This window comes from Onthophagus taurus, chromosome 1, assembly GCF_036711975.1.
Source record: "Onthophagus taurus isolate NC chromosome 1, IU_Otau_3.0, whole genome shotgun sequence".
Lineage (NCBI taxonomy): Eukaryota > Metazoa > Arthropoda > Insecta > Coleoptera > Scarabaeidae > Onthophagus > Onthophagus taurus.
The window spans coordinates 4,506,793-4,529,237 of NC_091966.1; the positions used below are offsets into that span (position 1 = coordinate 4,506,793).

Sequence of the window (22,445 nt, forward strand, 5' to 3'; positions counted from 1 at the left end):
AATGCATTATTTTTATTTATTTTAAATAAATCAAAAATTAAATACGTACAATTTAAAAGCAATGTTGCCAAATCAACAAGAAAAAAAATATGTATTTAGGTTAACCTTCAACAAAACGAAATTTTTACGCTGTCAAATTGACAAGAGGTCGATTGTGGCGCCCTCAACCTCAAACAAGTGCAGCAACCAGCAAAATGAAGTGAAACAGGCTTTTGTTTTGAGAGTAGGTAGATGACATATCTGTCAATATATTTCCTGTACGAAATAAAAAAAATTTGTTAATCGTAGACGAAAATGCGTACGATCATGTAGTTTACAACGCGTTAACGTTATATATAGTTTTTGAAGAATAATAGAAAATAAGGAAAATCATTAGAATAACGTCGTCGAATCGCTCGGCCGTGTGTTGTGTTGTACAAAATATCCACATCCCAAGGTTGGCCCCGTTTTTTGTTGCGTCGTTTTCATCCCCTTAGCTTTTTAGTTTCATGTGAGCGTACAATTCACCATCTTAAGGTTAAGATTTCGATTCCAACCAAGAAAACGTATACAAACAAAAAAAAAACAGTGCATGTGGTTTTTTTATTTCACTTTTTTTTCTTAAAAAAAAGGTCTTAAAACTTTTTATTTTTTCCGTAACACTTTGAAGTATTGAAGGATTTCCAGATCTCGAGGAATGGATCATTCAATGTTTTTACCGTACTCTCCACCCAACGGTGTACCTCAAGAATCCAAATTGGCTACATACATGGTATTTATATTTATAATTATTTATAATTAAATATTAATTATTGTACTATTTCGTTTATTTTAGAACCGACAGAGTTCTTCAACTCCAGTCACTAATAATTTAACTCAAAGTTTTTCAAAGATCTCATTAGAGACTCCAATTACTTCATCGAAAAAGGTTACTCCACAGTCACCAGAATTTGTACCTGGAGCGCGAATTGTTACAACGAGTACTTCTGGGAAAATATGTAAGTAATTTTTTATTTTAAATTAACTTGCCTATTATAATTTTGTCTTTAATCAATTTTATGTTTTATCTAAATGAAAAAAGGTTAAGTAATATGTTATCTATATTAAATGCTGGAAGTTTAAAGGAGCTATTGTATTGTGTAAGATTGATGTGATAAGAGAAAACTTTTTTTATATATTATTTAAGGAAAAAATTTGTGATGATTTATAGATGGGAAATAGGCTTCTTCTTCTCTTAATAATAAATATTTAATAACATATCAGGATAAGGAGAAACATAAATTGATGAATTTTTTAAGTCATTAATGTGTGTGCTAAAATGTTTAAATCTTGTTAAGTTAAACATACCCAAATAGAAACAGCTACACCAAACAGGTTATCTACTAAACATAGGACTAAACAGTACTTTTATTACTTTAAATGATCTTGTAGAAAAACTGATGGTTGTAACAAACCCATCAAATGTTATTGAATAGTGAAGAAATAATAATCAAGCTGTGTAAACATATTGTAAGTATTTGTAGGTAGTATATTGTAAGCACTAGGATGTATTTCCAATTAATTTGGAAATACATCTTAACTTATTCAATGTAAATTTATGTATAAATGTGCTACAGTTTGTGTTTTTCATTGAGTTATATAATATAATCAAATTTATGATGCCAAAAAGTGACAGACCTTCCTTAAAAAAAGGAAAAATTTAATGATAACCCATTTATAAAGATTGATAAACCTTGATCAAAAACACCTTGACCTAGAACAAACCTTGAATATTTTGCTGTGTGTAGGAAATGTCATGGTGATCTATTAATATCAAGGAAACATCTTTTTGGTTTGGCTTGTGAGATTAAATTTTCTGGCAGTAAGTGTGAAGAAAATGATTTCCATGTATATTTTGTGACCTAAATATAATTACAAAGACAAAGTTACAGTTGAAAAAGTTGATGTGTTAAAGTCAATAATTATCAGTTTGCATCTGCAGAACTTTTATTCATTGTTAAAAGGTATCTATGCTAATTATGGAAAAGGTATTGTTGTGTTAATTGTTCTGGATTAAGTGGGGTAATGAAGACTTTTCAATGTTGGTTATTTCAAATACAAGAGCGAAGGTAAGCTCCAAAGTGGAGACATAAAACAGGTTGGTTCATCATACACAAAAAAGGAAGAAGACCAATTAAGGAACCTTAAGGAAGAAGCTATAAGATGGCAAACTGGTTTGGCTCTAAATGTAATCGATGATAATGATGAGAAAACGGATTATCTAGAACTACCATATATGGACTTTGTAATTTAACATACAGGTGTCTCACATAACTGGTTCATTAGAACTTTTTCAGGTTCCACTATTCGTAGAGTATTGAAATTTTGGTAACACGGGTTGTTCATTCAGAACTTTCGATCTAAAACATTTTCAAAATGGCCGCCACTTCCGGTCTACCAGAAGTAGACCATAACTTCGTTATTTTAAATGAAATGCTATACTTTTTATTACACCGTTTAATTGTATGTAAAAAAATAGGTTGACTTTGATAAAAGTTATTGGTACCTAGCGTTTTTCGTTTTTGAGTTATTTTGGTTTTAAGCTTTTTTTGGTAAATTTCACCATGCCCTTTAATATCCCGTATCTCAGCCAACCTTCATTCAAAAAAGGTCTAAATTGGCACGATTACTTTTCAGATGCTATCAAATAGATTGTAATTTGTTGTATCGCAGTATCTTATACAGGATGGTCAAAAATTGTTTCTCCATTTTCAATGGCGAGAAAGTAGAAAATTTTAAATGGAACGCCCCATATTTATATCCCATCAGAAAAGGAATTTGATTCTCTACAAATTATCTATAAACATTCCTATACCTATTTATTGTAGTTTGCCTCATATTGGGAAATTTATTAAAACATGTACGAAATGCAGGTTTTTTTTTATTAGAAAGCAATGGAATTTTGACAGTTTTTGGTCCATGTTTGTATTATTGTTGTCATTAGTTATTTAGATCATCAGACTACGTCATCTAATTTTTTGGATTTATCTTCTGTACGTGGTTTTATGCTTCTGATGGCTGGTTTTATCTGGTAAAGAATTCTCTCGACACCGTATCCTATTACTGTCTCTTAGCCCCTCCTATCCATTTTCGACTCTCAGCCTGAGCAATCCTGTGGAAGATCGCGGTAACCAACCTCGGTGTGAAGTACAGAACAATAAGGCAAACAACTTTACCACGTAAAAAAGCACTTGTCCCTGATTAGACACAATTATGGGAACATGGAATATAAGAAGTCTCAATAGGATTTGAGTACTTAATCCCAGACGAAATGGTGAAGATAGGATCAGCATACTAGAGGAATAGAAAACACACAGCGGCAAAGACAATAAAAGCAAATTGGGTGGATGTAGCATTTATAGTTGAAAAGAACATCAAGGAGAACATTTGGGAACCGGTTAAAATGGTTGATGTAACCCAATTCCCCAGAAAAGACATCCAGAAATGGACTTGGACATCGTCTGAGATCAATAATCATATAGACCATGTCTTGATAGAGGAAATATGTCAATATTATGAAATGTGAACTGGGACTCTGACCGCTATCTAGTTAGCATAGATTATAGAAGCAGGATTAATCGAAACAAAACATCTAATAGACAAGGAATCCTTAAGCTGTATGTGGAGAAGCTAAAAGTCGAGGAAACAAGATATTCATAAGTACTAAAAAAAGAGGTCAACGCCGTGATAGGGGCACAGTCTGAGGAGCAAAAACCAGAAAGTGTCTGACAATCACTTGAAACCGCTCTATATAGTATTCGTAGCGTAACAGTAAGGACAAACCAAGGGAAAGTTGGAATGAATGGTATGACAAAGATCGTATGCAAGCTGTTTATCAACAAAACAAAGATAGAATGACCGCAAGTAAAAGGATACTAATACAAACAAGTATAGTCGCGAGGCGTACAGAAACATATATCTTCCTCAAACAATGAAGAAAAAACAACAGACCATGAACCGATGGAAACAATACTTCCAAAACCTTCTTACCACCAATTTTGACAGTTTTTGATCCATGTTTGTATTATTGTTGTCATTACCTACATTTGACGATGGGTGTAGTCATTGAACATCATGGCAGATTATTCCAACGCCGATATTTGAAATTTATTTTGTATTGATGGCGAATGTATAAACTTTTGGATAGGACGTGTCGAACACTTAATGAGATATACCTAATAAACCAAACGCCGATGAAGACAACGAAATAAATATTTTATCGTATTTTATTGCATTTCCAAATTCATTTGTATTATAAATTTATATTTTTATCTAAATCCAAATTTTTTCATTAATTTTTTGTTTTAATTGTTTCATCTATTTGATCTTCTGTTTGTTATTTTTGGTAAATAAAAGCTTATCAATCATAGTTAATAATAAAAAAAAAAACTTTATATAAATATAGGACTTAGTCATACTTGAAGGAAATGATACAGTTGTTATTGTAGGTCGTCTTCTGTTGCTGCGATTAATGCTGCATCATTTGCATAACACATCATGATGAGTACAGTGTGTTAATTAATTATCGTACAGTATTGGTATTGGATGACGTAGGGTACGGTAATTAATTAACATCATGCTGCTTCTTTGTCTTGGGCCACCTCAAACCATCTGCTTCCAAACGTAACTTCATCATGATAAAGATGTTGAACTTCAATCACATTTTGACTTTGACAGATGATGAGAAACATTCAAGGATAAATTCTTATTAAACAAAATTGTTATGTTCCTATCTATTATGTTTGGTATTTTATTCCAAGAACATTATTGGTAGAAAAATCTTAATACATGTGATATGTTCAAAATGTTACTGAATTCGAATTATTAGTTATTTACGGCAGAATTATTATAATCTCATCAGTTTGTTCAGTTGACTACATTTTTTGTTTAATTTATTTTCTGGTTTACTTGTTCTAGCAAAGATATCTTCATTTGAATAGGTTCCTCCAACAATTTTCGGCACCCTTTCCTTTTCTGTTGGAACCTGTGTTTTCCATGATAAATAAAAATCCAGAGACGAAGTACTAGCTGGTTTAATGATAAATTTATCTACATACATAATTGTCATATAAAAGAAATATTTAATTTGAATTCTACGAATCCAAACTTTGGTAAAAAAACAATCGTTGATGAAAGATAATAATGGCTTGTCCACTCAGTGTCACTCATAGACATGAAACTGTAACACATACCTATAAATAGCAACGATATATATGAGTATGAAAGTGTTTTACTATGTATTCAAAATAATTTTCAATAAATAAGCAATTTTATAGCTGTGTAGTTTATTTATATCACTTTCTACTTCTATTTTTGAGTACTGAGTACCACACCACCTGATATTTTATTGCTACTTCGCGCCTATTTCGTCCACGCGTTGTGATAGGATTAATAGAATCCTCCATACTAATTAAAGAATTGAATTAAAATTTTAATCTCCTTTATTTCTGTTTCTACTGAAACCATAATAACTTTTAAGATCTTCTATAAATTTTCGATTTATTTTGAATACAAAAATAAAAATTCCTTGTAATATAAAGGTTCCAATGAGTTCCAATATTTCCAGCCTCCCCAAATTTCTTTAATTCATTTCCTGGACTGGCAGGTACAGCCCCAGGTCCCGGATACCCACGGTTGGTGGATTCTCCTCATAGCGGGACCGGTTCACCCCATGGAACACCTCAACCGTCACCACCACCTTTGGCTATCAATAATTGTTCACCAATTTCGCATGGTGTTATCGAAAAACCAATCGGAACGGTTTCCGTCGCATATCAAGTAACTTATTTTTTTGTTTAATTTCTTATCAATAAAAGCGTCTTTTTCTTTTTATGCAAAATAGGAAAATGTGGGTGGAACGACGTATTTTTATCCAACGGCAGCTGATACTTCACATACGTCGAACGATTCAACGATGAGTTCGATTACAAATACAAGTGTTGGATCTGCGTACCAAGTTTACCCGGGAACGCCGAGTCACATTAGCTCGATAAAAACGAGGGGAACGAACAGTTCGTTTTTTATATCGGATGATGCTCGATTAGAAATACTGAGTCGAAATGCTTTGACGTTAGCTCAAAGTGATCCAGAACAATATCCAGGTAAATAGCTTTTTTTTATACATTCTGTTTTATGAGGAATGGTACATATGTTAAGATGTTATAAAAGTGTGCTAAAAACATGTGCTCAATTCTCAAAGATAACTGAGATACAGCCAGTTAATGTATAACCTGATTTATTTAAATGTGTACATAAAATATCGAAATTCGGAGTTTAACCCTTTGTGTCCTGGCGGTACATTAAAGTACCGGTAATTTCAAGCGCTCATTTTAAACTGTAGTATCTATTCGACTGTCGGTACTTTCTACTATACAAGAAAGAACCTATATAAAAAATGACGCAATCCGCACTGTAGGGTTTTAGGTACATTTAAACTTATTCATCCAGATGTGAGGTTAGAAGTTTAGTGAAAAGTGGTGTTGCTGAATTTTGTTATTCAAAGAGGTATCTCTTTGATAAATGGTTATTAGGTGTGATTTGTGAGCAGCTTCGTGTATTTTTTACGTATTGCAATTACAATTTTCAAACATTTACAACATTGAGATTGATGTAAAAATAAGCCAAGCGAATACAGATACGTTTTGGTACTTGAATAAAGCTTTGACTGATGAAGAGCTTGAAAAATTTGTGTTGAATTAGAAAATTAATAATTCTGAACAGACAGACATAGAAGATGACATTGTTCTTACCAGTGCTAGTGAAGTACCAGTACTAGAAGATGAAGAAGTAGAACAACTAACTAATCAAAATGAGGAAAGTGACGCTGAAGTAGTAGAAATACGTGACAAAGGACCCAAGAAGAAGAACAAAAGCAGAAATTGATAAAAAATGGAGAAAACGGAAAAAACAGACTGAAATTCCAAGATACGATTATCCAGAGGGAATAATTGGTGATACTTTTGCAACTTGGAATAGTCCTACAGATTATTTCCTAACACTGATGGGTAACTGTGTGGAAGATATTACCTTTCAAACGCTAAAGTTGAAAGAAGAAGAGTTACTGTGTTTCCTTGGCATAAATTTCTTAATGATTTATCACAGTTTGCCAAGCTATAAACTCTTCTGGAATAATGCTGAAGACTTGGGTGTACCACTTATTATACGAACAATCACCCGTCACAGGTTTCAGGAGATTTGATCATATCTGCATGTCAACGATACAGCATTATTCCTAAGAACAATACGGATAAACTATACAAGATTCGTCCGTATTTTGAAACACTTGAAGCCGTCACTTTTCCAGTTATTATCATGGCACTAGGCAGTAGGGATGCAAACGATACATCGATTTTTCGAAAACATCGATGTATCGTCCATAAACATCGATGTTGAAGTCTATAAAACATCGATATATCGTTCATTATGAACGATATTTTATCTTCGATGTTTGATAAAATAATCGACCATTATTTCCATGGTTGTATAAAAGAGCAATGAAATATTTGCCACTGTTAGCAACTTCAGTGTCTAACGAACACAGAAGTTGGCGCAACAATTAATCAGGAATCGCTTCTTATTAGGCAAAAGGTTGTCAAAGTTAAGGTTTTTGAATTCTATACTTAAAAATAAGTTTAAATAACATTATCTATGTGTTTTATCATATTATAATAAATGGATCGCGTTATACATCACTTGACTAAGCGACATTTTATCGTTTTTAGAGATTTTCATGCTATCTGGTAAGAAGCCGACGTTACACGTCGCAATTGACTGCTATGGCGGCAACTACGGAGGAGTGTGGTTTGACTGTTCCCGTCAAAATTTACGTGTAACATGTCTATTACCATAATAATGACTGCGAGCAAAGCTACTGCGAAGGCTAGAAAATTTTCTACTTTCGGTATAGCACGTAAATTTGACGCTTTACACGCCAATTTGACGCTAGCAGTCAAACCACTTAGATATACCAAGAAATTCTACAATAGAAAAAAATAGATGAATTTCGAGTCAGTGTCGTTTTCTAGATGTTAGTATAAAATTGAAAGTTTGTCTTTTATTTTATATAAAATTTAAGTCTAACAAGTTTCGGCCCTTGGCCATCTTCAGAGACTCCACAAATAATCTATTAATAACATCTCTCATCTTATCCATTTTACAAACGACAGCGGAAGGTAGCGCTAGTTAGCATAAGATATCACTGTTGCACATTTTTATTGCACTAAAACTAACACTAGACCGAATATTTCTAGTTCTAGGACTAGTATTAGTTCTAGTTTTACACTAGCACTATCACTAGAACTAACACAAGATCTAGAACTAGCATCATTCGGGTTTAATCGTCTTGAGAGACGTGGGACTAAATCCGAATGTTTCTAGTTCACGGTCTAGTGTTAGTTCTAGTGGCAGTGGTAGGTAGCGCTAGTTAGCATAAGATATTACTATGTTGTATATTTTTATTGAACTAAAACTAGAACGAAAAAAACTTTCAGTTGTCAATGTCAACTTTAATTTTATTATTACCTTTAAAGTGAGTCCAAACTTGACAATTTAACCAAAAAGTTCGAACTTTCAACTTTTAATTTTGACATAATTGTCAACTTCATAAAAAAATCTTTAAAATGAGTCCAAACTCGACATATTTAACTTTAATATTAATGGAAATGTAATCACTTCCGGTTTAAAACGTCAACGTCAATTTTGACATATTTATCATCTTCATTAAAAAACCTTTAAAATGAGTCCAAAGATGACGCACTTATCTCAAAAAACATAAAAGTTAGAATAAAAAACATTAAACCCTAAGTTAGCAACAATGAAGATAGCAATTCAATAATACCAACCTTAATTTTTTTTTTTTTTTTATAATTTTGTTTTTGTGACAAATATTAAGACATTTTATAAAAATTAAGAATATATCAAAATGACATTGACATTTCAAACCGGAAGTTGCTTATACCTCGAGTAATATAAGAATTAAACGTATCATGTTTGGACTCATTTTAAAGGATTTTTCACGACGATTACAAATATGTCAAAATTGACATTCTTAACCGGAAGTTGACCATAACTTCATTAATATTGAAGATAAATATGTCGTGTTTGCACTCATTTTAAAGGATTTTTAATGAAGATTACAAATATGTCAAAACTGAGGTTGACATTTTAAACTTGAAGTTAATTATCATGTAATAGAAGTTTTATAACTGAAGTTAATCTAGTCTTATTGTTAGTCACTTTTCCGCACTTTCTCTATATTTTTAACGTGTTTTTTGGGTCATTTCACATTGATTAAAAAAAGTCGTCGATTTTTAAGCCACATGATGATTCTTGAATTTTTCCCAAGTTTCTTAATATTTCTTTCGTTAAAAAAGAGCGTTCTTAAATTTTAATCTGTAAACTTGTAACACTTCGTCCTTAGTTTCATCACAGAATAACCAGAAATGACAGTGAGCCCGTCTAGACAACATGGGGCCTTGTGAATCGCCATTTTATTGGAGTTTATTTTGAGCTAATATCACGTCGGTTTATTATTTACTAATAAAAGTTTGACATATTGACTCCAACCTAAAGTCTATTTATGATATATACATAAGTTTATATAAGTACGTGTATCTCAAATAATTAAATAATGTTTCTTATCATTAAATGTTTGGGTAAATTACTAAGAACGTGTAATTCTGTCCTTAAAATTATCAATAACACGATGGATTAAAAAAATTTATATTGCAATTCTACTTTTATATATAAATTGTGTATGTATATTATATTATTAAATAAAATAATAGCATAAACACAAAAAAAAATGCTGTGTATAAGTAATTCTTTTACGATACAAATTTAAGCGTGTGAACCTGTATTATAAACTCCAATAAAATGGCTGAAACAGTGGAGCCCTACATGGCGCCAAAGCATCGAGGTCCCAAACTCGCCAATCTAAAACATCAAACGTTCCGACAAAGCTGTCAGTTCTGGTTATTCTGTGGTTTCATTTTACAAATTTTGAAACTTTAATTTTGTAAATTAGTAGCTAATAATCTAATTTCGACATTGATATGTGATCTTTTTTAACAAAACAAAAAGAAATATTAAGAAACTTGTTTGTAAAATGGATAAGATGAGAGATGTTAATCTATTTGTAGAGTCACTGAAGATGGCCAAGGGCCGAAACTAGTTAGACTTAAATTCTATATAAAATAAAAACCAGTTTAAAAGTACAAAATCAAACTCTAGATTATTTTCTTCACAAATTTTTACACAAATCGTCATCATTTTGTCTCTAGTTTTAGTGATTAAATTTATGATAATAAAGTTATTATTATTATTATTTGTCGCTTAGTCAAATGATGCAGAACGCGGTCCAAATAGTATTGATTATTATGATAATTCTTATAATAAAAATTCAGCCACTGAATATTTTTTTTAAACATCGATGTATCGGTATAATACGTCGATGTTTTCGACATCGATGTTTCACTTTTGGAAAACATCGATGTTCTAATATCGATGTTTTTATCAGCGATGTGCATCCCTACTATGCAGTCGGTTGTGGATGAATTCATGACAATCTTCAAAGGGAGGTCAAGTATAAAACAATTCAATCCCATGAAGGCCATAAAAAGGGGTTATAAGCTCTGGTGCTTAGCAGATAAGAAAGGGTACATAAACAAATTTGATGTGTATCAGGGAAAATCTCCTGAAATTGAAGAAAACTTTGTCCTTCAACTTACTGATCTTTTGGAGAAACTGAAAATTGAGAAAACCTTAGCTTGTGAAACAACAAGGTCTACAAAAAAGGTGCACCAAAAAATGTTGTTAGATGATAAACGAATCAAAAGAGGAGATTATGATTACTGGATATCAAATTTAGATGTAAGTTATTACAAATGGAAGGACAGTAAGTGGGTGAAATTTTGCTCTAATTTTCATGGAACAGAAGACACCACAGTAAAAAGGAAGCAAAAGAATGGAATGAAAATTGATGTGCGCTATCCTTCGGTCGTTGATGATTACAATAAAAACATGGGTTCGGTAGATCATGTCAATCAACTTCGTCAACTTACTGACGACGTAATACTTGGCAACCGTGGTTCGCACTGGATTACTTTTGGAAAAGAAAGTGGAAGGTGTGAAAATTGTTCTGCCAAAGCTATTTAGTCACTCAAAATGTGCTGCGGCAAAGTTTATTGATGTTGTAATGAAAAAAACAACTGTTTTTTGAATTTCATGATGTGATTTAGCTAAAGCAAGTGTTAGTTATTTTCTAACGTAATCAAAAATGTATTATTTTTATATTAGCAATAAAACGTTTTATATATTGCAACATCACCAAAATATATTTTAATGCCTGACGGTACTCTCAAGTACCATTATCCTCCTGGACTGGGGGTTTCATATTTTGTTAAAATTAATTCCAAAGGCAAAAACTGAGTGTATTTTGATAGCATTTTAATTCTGTCACAAAGTTTCAAAATTTTTGACTTCTTGGGACACAAAGGGTTAAAGGAAGGGTTCGAATATCCCACCGCCTAACACGATGCACTTGGCTGATCTCTTCAAGATATCACGCACTGTGCTGCGTAATTTATCCTGATGTGCCTTGATTCGTGCAGCACTGGCCGCAATCACGTGTGTTTACTTTTACTTGATAAACATCCCCACATTCCAATCTCCTGGCAGTCTGTTGGTTCAAGGTGTTGTACTGGTTGAACATGGAACGGATACAAGCCATGAGTACGCAATGTTTTCCATACTTTTACATGAGGAACACCAAGACGAGCAGAAAGTCTTCTTGTACTGGTAGATGGGCTGCGTTTTACCGACTGAAGAATTTGTTCAACTTCGTTAAGAGTTTGCACACTTGCGCGTTGAGAATGAATACTTGTAATTGGAACAGAACCGGTTTTATGCAATCTATTGAATATTCGAGTAAATGCTCTTGATCTGGCAGCACTAGGTTAGGAAATTGTGCATTTGCAGAAACCGTAACAAAACACATATCAGCATATTCTGCATTAGTCAATATGTGTGGCATTAAATGTCAAACATTGACGAATGACTGGTTCACAACAGCCGTGCGTGATATCAATTTATGCATTACCTGGCTGTATCTCAGTTACCTTTGAGAATTAAGAACATGTTTTTAGGAACTTTTCTGCTTAAAATGACCAAATCTATAACATATTAATGTATGTACCATTCCTCATGAAACACCATATTTATTTCGAGTTATTTTATTTTAGATCTCCCACAAGAAGTTGATAATTATCACGATTTATGTCCTCTTGAGCCGATTCCAAATAATACACTACAAAAGGCTCACCTCGGATATCAAGCGTCGATGTACAAGGCTACCAACGTAAAAACAGGTCTTAGATATTGCTTAAGAAGGATTCATGGTTTTCGTTTGCAAAATACGAAATGTATGACGTATGTTGACCAATGGAAAAAACTCGTGCATTCCAATATTGTTCAATTGAAAGAAGTTTTTACTACTAAAGTGTTTAATGATAACTGTATGTATAGCTTTTTATATTTAACGGGAATTTTAAATTCTCGGTCAAAATTAATTAAAAAAATCAATATTGATTGATTAATTTGTTTTTTTAATTAGCTCTTGTTTTTGTTTACGATTATCACCCGGGTTCGGAGACTCTTCTAAGCAAACACTTTACCCCGGACCAGTTAAATGGGTACACAGATCCTTTTGCCAATGATCCATCACCGAGACCATACAGTCAACAAAAAAACAATATCTTAAGACACCAGCAAAGCAACAGACTTCCAGAATCGCTTATATGGAATTATATTATTCAGCTAACTTCCGCGCTAAGGATTATTCATTCTGCTGGTAAGTATTAAAAACGATTAATGATATTTTAAAATGAGCACTCATACAATAAGAGTGTCTTAGAAAAAAGAAAAATCTGTTGATTAAAATAAAAATAATAGTTTTACTTCTTACGGTTTTCAGCGACCATTTTCCAATTCTTGATCTTTTCTTGGGCAATAATGTATCAAGTCTTCGCTTCCTATTAAGTCAGTTAAAAATTCTTTTTCTTCGTGTTTCCTCCTCCTCTATCACTGATCCGAATATTTTACGGAATATTTTTCTCTCAAAGACACGAAGAGCGTTTTTGTTCTTCTACAAATTCAAGGACTCTGCTCCAACTGGTCTAACTGGTCTTATACATTTTCAGTTTGACTCCCTTGGTATATCCTTTGATTTAAATATTTTAATATATAGTGTATATATATTTGGTTAAATTATGGTTTTATTGATGTTTCATCAAAAGTTGAACAAGAGAAGCTAGATCAACATTTGCCATTGTTGAAAATAATCGCTGGCAATCATTTTTCAAACATTTGAAACCATCTTTGCCTGCACGTTATTTATTATCAAATAACTTACTGGACTTTGAGTATGAAAAAGTTAATACTTAAAAGTCATACTTAACTTCATTAGTACTACACCAAACTCTTCATAAAACTTTGCCAACAAATATTTGTCGACATACCGCAGAATATATTGCTAAAAAATCCATGAAATTTTGAAAGAAGTTGGTATTGACAAATTCTTTGCTATAGTAATCGAGAATGCCAGTGCAATGGTTATAGCAAGAAATATACTTCATGAACAGTACAAACATATTTCTGTTTATGGATGCATTGCTCATATGCTAAATTGTTCTATTATCTATTCCATGATCTATTATCATGGAAGATGTTAAGGCTGTCATCAAAGAAATTAACAATTCTCACATATTATTGGCTACTTTCAAAAAAAATGCAAACTAAAAGAAATGACACCAGAGCAGTCATTTCCTTAAAATTACCTGTGAAAACACGATGGAGATCAATTATTCATAGTTTAAAAAGTCTTCTTGATACACAATATGCATTAAAAACATTAGTAGTTTGTGAAACAGTTGAAGATATACTCAGTAAACGAGTTGCAAAGTTGATATTGGATGAGGATATTTTTTGGGTAAAAGTTTCAATCTTTTATCACTGAATAAACCCTTTTATTAAATACATAACCCAACTGGAAGGAGATAAACCAAGGTTAACGCAAGTAGCTGAATGCTTTTATGAGTTGGAAAGTTTTTTGAAACATGGCATAAATCCAATCCATCTTGCTGCAAATATTTCTAGATCCAAATTTTAATGGAATTCATCTTAATAGAGAAGAACAAATACAACAGAGTTTATAGACAATATGGCTACTGTAACAAGCCCAGATGAGTTTGCAGAGGTAATGGCAGAATTGGCCCTTTATAGATCTAAAGAAGAGTTTATTTGAAAAACCATACAGTGATACAATAAAGTCTATATACAGCCCGGAAAATGATAATATCTCAGCTCCAGAAATGTAATTCAATGAATTTTTTTAACAAAACATGTAAGAAGTCCATATTATTTCCATATTTTACATAAAAACTATATAAGTTATTATTAATCAAGGGGAACACAAAACATAATCATATCTTTAACTCAAAAAAGTCTGCATACAGGTCCTCCATAGTATTTATATCCTCCATAGTATTTATTTCTTTAAATATGAACCATGCCACGTTACAGCCGTCAGACTGAATTCGCAGAACTGTATTTGTATTTAAAAGATTGGCAGTAAATATCTCTACAATCCTCCCATAGCTTCTAGCCATTACCAGTAAAGTCTTTCTTTTTAGTTTATAAGAGGGCACATATATCTATATTATGCATTTCTATTTCCATGATGATTTCCTGATCTTTACTGTTCCAAGATGTTGCGTTCCACGTCTCAATTCTAAGCACATTGTGTTAACTAATTATCGTACCCGACTTCATCATTGCAAGTATGCAACCAATATCACAGTATTGGTATTGCAATACGCAAATCGCGTATACTGTGATATTGGTTGCATACTTGCAATGATAAGGTGGGGTACAATAATTAATTAACACACTTTATGTTTATTTTAAGAGTTATGTGAAAGTTCTGTTAGCATTTCCAGGTTCGGACTGGCATCGCTATTCACTTCATTCCAAACATCTCCCATCAAAGGGAAAGTCTATAACTTATTAATTAGACAATTTTTATATTTAGGTTTGGCATGTCGGAGTTTAGATCCAACAAAAATCATCATAACATCCGGTAACCGGCTCAGATTAAGCTGTTTGGGCGTGATGGACGTAATCATGAGCGATACAAGTTCGACGGGAAACGCTAGCGCTTTAATTCAACATTATCAACAAGACGATTTGTCGGCTTTGGGGAAACTGGTTTTGGCGCTAGCTTGTAAATCGACGATGGCCGTTCAAAGGGACAACATCACCACGGCTTTAGAACTTGTCACTCGCACTTATACAGCCGATTTACGCAATCTCATCATGTAACATAATTTTAAAAATTAATCACATTTTCATTAATTTCTTAACTTTTAAGGTATTTACTAACGATGGCTGCAAGGAGAAGCGTCACGGATTTAATGCCTATGATTGGTGCTCGTTTTTACACGCAATTAGATAATATTCAGTCTCGTACGGACGTTTTGGAAAATGAAGTGTCGAAGGAGATGGAAAATGGACGTTTATTCAGGTTATTGGTGAAGTTAGGGACGATTAATGAACGTCCGGAGTAAGTAAATAAATTAATTATTAGCATAAGATATTACTATGATGTATATTTTTATTGAACTTAAACTAGAAGGAAAACTAGAAAGATTCGGGTTTAGTCGTGAAAAAAACTTTTAGTTGTCAATTTCAACTTTAATTTTATTATTATATTCGTAATCTTCATAAAATAACCTTTAAGGTAACTCCAAACTTGACGCATTTATCTCACAAAACCAAAAAGTTCGAACTTTTAATTTTGACATATTTGTCAACTTCATAAAAAATTCTTTAAAATGAGTCCAAACTCGACATATTTAATTTTAATATTAATGGAGATGCAATCACTTCCAGATTTGAAACGTCAACGTCAATTTTAACATATTTGTCATTTTCATTAAAAAACCGTTAAAATGAGTCCAAAGATGACGCACTTATCTCAAAAAACAAAAAAGTTAGAATAAAAAACGTTAAACCGGAAGTTAGCAACAATGAAGATAGCAATTCAATTTTTAAATATTAATACCAACCTTAATTTTTTTTTTTTTTTTGTAACAAATATTAAAACATTTTATAAAAATTAAGAATATGTCAAAATGACATTGACATTTCAAACCGGAAGTTGCTTATAGCTCGAGTAATATTGGAATTAAACGACGGATTTTTCACGACGATTACAAATATGTCAAAATTGACGTTGACATTCTTAACCGGAAGTTGACCATAACATCATTAATATTGAAGATAAATATGTCGTGTTTGTACTCATTTTAAAGGAATTTTAATGAAGATTATAAATATGTCAAAATTGAGGTTGACATTTTAAACCTGAAGTTAGTTATCATATAACAGACAAATGGATAACTTCATGGTGTTCTTTCATGATGTATTCTTTATTAAAAAAACCTTTAAAATGAGTCCAAACAAGACGCAATTATCTCAAAAAACAAAAAAGTTAGGATAAAAAACATTAAATCCTAAGTTAGAAACAATGGAAATAGCATTTCAATAATACCAACCTTAATTTTTTATTGTTTTTTATTATAATTTTGTTTTTGTGACAAATATTAAGACATTTTATAAAAATGAAGAATATATCAAAATGACATTGACATTTCAAACCGGAAGTTGCTTATACTTCGAGTAATATTGGAACTAAACGTATCATGTTTGGACTCATTTTAAAGAATTTTTCACGATGATTACAAATATGTCAAAATCGACGGTGACATTCTTAACCGGAAGTTGACCATAACTTCTTTAATATTGAAGATAAATATGTCGTGTTTGTACTCATTTTAAAGGATTTTTAATGAAGATTACAAATATGTCAAAATTGAGGTTGACATTTTAAACCTGAAGTTAGTTATCATATAATAGACAAATGGACAACTTCATGGTGTTCTTTCATGATGTATTCTTTATTAAAAAAACCTTTAAAATGAGTCCAAATAAGACGCAATTATCTCAAAAAACAAAAAAGTTAGAATAATTATTAAATTAGATACAAATATGTCAAAATTGACGTTGACATTCTTAACCGGAAGTTGACCATAACTTCATTAATATTGAAAATAAATATGTCGTGTTTGTACTCATTTCAAAGGATTTTTAATGAAGATTACAAATATGTCAAAATTGAGGTTGACATTTTAAACCTGAAGTTAGTTATCATATAATAGACAAATGGACAACTTCATGGTGTTCTTTCATGATGTATTCTTTATTAAAAAACCTTTAAAATGAGTCCAAACAAGACGCAATTATCTCAAAAAGCAAAAAAGATAGAATAATTATTAGATTAGATTACAAATATGTCAAAATTGACGTTGACATTCTTAACCGGAAGTTGACCATAACTTCATTAATATTGAAGATAAATATGTCGTGTTTATACTCATTTTAAAGGATTTTTAATGAAGATTATAAATATGTCAAAATTGAGGTTGGCATTTTAAACCTGAAGTTAGTTATCATATAATAGACAAATGGACAACTTCATGGTGTTCTTTCATGATGTATTCTTTATTAAAAAAACCTTTGAAATGATTCCAAGCAAGACGCACTTATCTCAAAAAACAAAAAAGTTAGAATAATTTTTAGATTAAATTACAAATATGTCAAAATTGACGTTGACATTCTTAACCGGAACTTTACCATAACTTCATTAATATTGAAGATAAATATGTCGTGTTTGTACTCATTTCAAAGGATTTTTAATGAAGATTACAAATATGTCAAAATTGAGGTTGACATTTTAGACCTGAAGTTAGTTATCATATAATAGACAAATGGACAACTTCATGGTGTTCTTTCATGATGTATTCTTTATTAAAAAAACCTTTAAAATGAGTCCAAACAAGACGCACTTATCTCAAAAAACAAAAAAGTTAGAATAATTATTAGATTAGATTACAAATATGTCAAAATTGACGTTGACATTCTTAACCGGAAGTTGACCATAACTTTATTAATATTGAAGATAAATATGTCGAGTTTGTACTCATTTGAAAGGATTTTTAATGAAGATTACAAATATGTCAAAATTGAGGTTGGCATTTTAAACCTGAAGTTAGTTATCATATAATAGACAAATGGACAACTTCATGGTGTTCTTTCATGATGTATTGTTTATTAAAAAAACCTTTAAAATGAGTCCAAACAAGACGCAATTATCTCAAAAAGCAAAAAAGATAGAATAATTATTAGATTAGATTACAAATATGTCAAAATTGACGTTGACATTCTTAACCGGAAGTTGACCATAACTTCATTAATATTGAAGATAAATATGTCGTGTTTATACTCATTTTAAAGGATTTTTAATGAAGATTATAAATATGTCAAAATTGAGGTTGGCATTTTAAACCTGAAGTTAGTTATCATATAATAGACAAATGGACAACTTCATGGTGTTCTTTCATGATGTATTCTTTATTAAAAAAACCTTTGAAATGATTCCAAGCAAGACGCACTTATCTCAAAAAACAAAAAAGTTAGAATAATTTTTAGATTAAATTACAAATATGTCAAAATTGACGTTGACATTCTTAACCGGAACTTTACCATAACTTCATTAATATTGAAGATAAATATGTCGTGTTTGTACTCATTTCAAAGGATTTTTAATGAAGATTACAAATATGTCAAAATTGAGGTTGACATTTTAGACCTGAAGTTAGTTATCATATAATAGACAAATGGACAACTTCATGGTGTTCTTTCATGATGTATTCTTTATTAAAAAAACCTTTAAAATGAGTCCAAACAAGACGCACTTATCTCAAAAAACAAAAAAGTTAGAATAATTATTAGATTAGATTACAAATATGTCAAAATTGACGTTGACATTCTTAACCGGAAGTTGACCATAACTTTATTAATATTGAAGATAAATATGTCGAGTTTGTACTCATTTGAAAGGATTTTTAATGAAGATTACAAATATGTCAAAATTGAGGTTGGCATTTTAAACCTGAAGTTAGTTATCATATAATAGACAAATGGACAACTTTATAGTGTTCTTTCATAATGTATTCTTTATTAAAAAAATCTTTAAAATGAGTCCAAATAAGATGCATTTATCTCAAAAAACAAAAAAAGTTAGAAAAATTATTAAATTAGATTACAAACATGTCAAAATTGGCGTTGACATTCTTAACCGGAAGTTGACCATGACTTCATTAATATTGAAGATAAATATGTCGAGTTTGTACTCATTTTAAAGGATTTTTAACGAAGATTACAAATATGTCAAAATTGAGGTTGACATTTTAAACCTGAAGTTAGTTATCATATAATAGACAAATGAATAACTTCATGCTGTTCTTTCATGATGTATTCTTTATTAAAAAAAACTTTTAAAATGAATCCAAACAAGACGCACTGATCTCAAAAAAGTTAGAATAATTATTAGATTAGATTACAAATATGTCAAAATTGACGTTGACATTCTTAACCGGAAGTTGACCATAACTTCATTAATATTGAAGATATATATATCGTGTTTGTACTCATTTTAAAGGTTTTTTAATGAACATTACAAATATGTCAAAATTGAGGTTGACATTTTAAACCTGAAGTTAGTTATCATATAATAGAAGTTTTATAACTGAAGTTAATCTAGTGTTAGTCACTTTTTTTTAATTTTTAACGTGTTTTTTTTTGGGTCATTTCACGTTGATTAAAAAAAAATCGTCGATTTTTACATCACACTTCACTTTAATTTTGTAAATTAGTAACTGATAATCTGATTTCGACTTTCATATGTAATCTTTTTTAACAAAACAAAAAGAAACATTAAGAAACTTGTTTGTAAAATGGATAAGATGAGAGTTGGTAATCTATTTGTAGAGTCTCTGAAGATGGCCAAGGGCCGAAACTGGTTAGACTTAAATTCTACATAAAATCTAAATAAAAACCAGTTTAAAAGTACAAAATCAAACTCTAGATTATTTTCTTCAAACATTTTTACATAATATTTTGATATCTCTCATAATTGCTGTGAAAAACGGGTTCGACAATTTGCAAGGACTTAATGAAATGAAATTAATGATTTAGGTTAAATTTGGATGGAACATGGAGTGAAACTGGGGATAGATATATGTTGAAGCTCTTCCGTGATTATGTTTTCCATCAGGTTACTGAAGAAGGTCGACCTTGGCTTGATATGGCTCATGTTGTGCAGTGTTTAAATAAATTAGACACTGGTGCTCCAGAAAAGGTAATAATATTAATTATTTAACATAAACTAAAGCAACAAAAGTAATAAATAATGTTGTAGGTTTGTTTGATGTCGAGAGATGAACAAAGTATATTGGTTGTGAGTTACGCCGAATTGAAACATTGCCTCTTGCAATCTTTTGATGAGATCCTCAATGTCTCAGTTTCGACGTCGGAAAATAACGTCTCGTAGAAAATCAGAAAGCCGTCATCTTCTCGTCGATGAGTAATTAAAAAAGGCAGCAGCAGGAAAATGGTAAAGTTAGAGAAAAATAATTATTAAAAAAGAATTTTTTGGGTGGGTGAAAAATGATTGGGTTTAGGCAGTAAACGTAAATAATGTAATTTCGCCAAATCTAAGTACAAATGAAGAAAAAACATTTTTATAATTAACGAAAAGTGAAAAATATCAACCAACGGGTAACAAATAAAAAGAATTAATTAAAGGAAAATTCAATTTTCTGTCCGTACAAGAAAAAAAAAACGAAAAAAATTTTTTTTTCACTTAAATAGAATTAAAAAATACGTGTCTACTTAGAAATAAACGTTTCTTTTTTCTTCTTTTTGCATATCCTTGTCGTAAGAAAAGAGAAAGTTCGAAAAGATGTAATTAATTTTTTAAGATAAAAAGATGATGAGAAAATCATGAAAAGTAATTGTGATACTTTTTTTTTCGATTATTGTAAAGAAAGGTTTATTTCAATAAAGTTATTCTTTATTAAACCCAATCATTTTTTTTCCTACTCCAAACAAAAATTTTTGAAATACTACAAAAATAAACTAAATGGGATAAAAATAAATAAAAACGTACATTAAAATAAAAAATAAAAATAGTACAATATACAGTACCACTGATTAAAGATTAAAAAATAATTAAAAAAAAAAAAAAAACGAATTGATATTTGTATTAAATTTAGAATTTTTAGTATTAAAAAATTTTTAGATGAGAAAAAGAATAGTAAAATGGGACAATATTTTTTAATTTTTATTACGTAATTATTTTAATTTTTAATTCTTTTTAGTGTAACAATTTTTTTTGCTTTAATCCGTGGTATTCTACTTCTCCTAAAAAAAGACGACGAATTGATCTGTATATTTTGTTATTATTTTAACGTTAAATGTGATTTAAAGTGTTAAGCAAATCTCAAAAGAAAAGATATAATAAAGCCCCCCCCCAAAAAAAAAAAAGTAAACGCGTTGTTGGCAGGATACTCAATAATAATGATATTTTTGGGAATTTCTACTACTATTTTCGTTCGTGTACAACAACAAACTAAAATAAAATAATGATATGGAATAATTTCTAATTTCATTTAAAAAAAAATAAGAAGATACAAAATAATAAATAAATCGTGCGATGTACTTTTTTATTTGTAACACTGTATATTATAGTATTACGCTATAAATTATTTTCAATAAAGATGTTTATAATATTTTTTTTATTTTTCTATTGCAACTTTAAATATTTGTTACTCCGAACATTAATTAATCCTTTCGTTCCAGTTTTATTTATCCTTTCATTCAACAAGAAGATTTACAAAAAAATATTTTTTTTCTATAGCTTAGAACCGGATAATTACGCAACTTGGAACTTCATAGATTAATCTCCAATCTTTTAATTGGTTGTGTAACTTATCCTAAAAGCAAGTTTAAGCGTTTTAAGAAATATTTGAGATAAAATAATATGTAATGCAAAGAAATTGAAGAATTAATTAATGATTAAGTAAACAACAACAACTGTATTGATATACAGCTGTTTCGATGACTCGGGGAATAAATTTAACCACATATACTAGAGTGAAAATGATGACGATTCATGTAAAAAAAAATTAGTAAAAGTCTTCAAATTTCAAAGATCAGGCCATCAAAGTTAGCAAATTTTAACACATTTTTCCAAATATCTTAAACACTATTTAAAGTAAAGCGCTGAAATTTGGTACAGTATAAATCAATGTCATGTAAAACCTGTTAAGCAATTTATGAGTTGGATCGGTCCGCGAGCACAATGCTATATCGGCTGTTCCTAAAGTTTGTTTGCTCAGAGCTTTTTATTCTATCATAACCCTACATTAATTTTTGCAGTTTCTAATAGTAAATTTAGTTTAGAAACTTTT

At 30.6% G+C, this 22,445-nt stretch overlaps 1 protein-coding gene across 6 annotated transcripts; it reads left to right on the forward strand.

Moving 5' to 3' along the window:
• Positions 1-118: 118 nt before the first annotated feature.
• On the forward strand, positions 119-21,764 carry LOC111418560 (Poly(A) specific ribonuclease subunit PAN3). Of its 6 annotated transcripts, none has more exons than XM_071194741.1 (11): positions 119-223; positions 667-751; positions 815-977; positions 5,585-5,796; positions 5,861-6,119; positions 12,258-12,530; positions 12,629-12,865; positions 15,104-15,389; positions 15,443-15,634; positions 20,170-20,332; positions 20,393-21,764. In XM_071194741.1, the coding sequence occupies exons 2-11, from the start codon at positions 677-679 to the stop codon at positions 20,522-20,524; spliced, it is 1,992 nt and encodes a 663-aa protein (XP_071050842.1). In that variant the 5' UTR covers positions 119-223; positions 667-676; the 3' UTR covers positions 20,525-21,764. The 6 variants fall into 6 exon arrangements, with proteins under 6 accessions (XP_071050842.1, XP_071050841.1, XP_071050847.1 ...); XM_071194740.1 differs by having other exon boundaries at positions 220-611; XM_071194746.1 differs by lacking the exon at positions 119-223 and adding an exon at positions 230-490.
• The last annotated feature ends 681 nt before the right edge of the window (positions 21,765-22,445 follow it).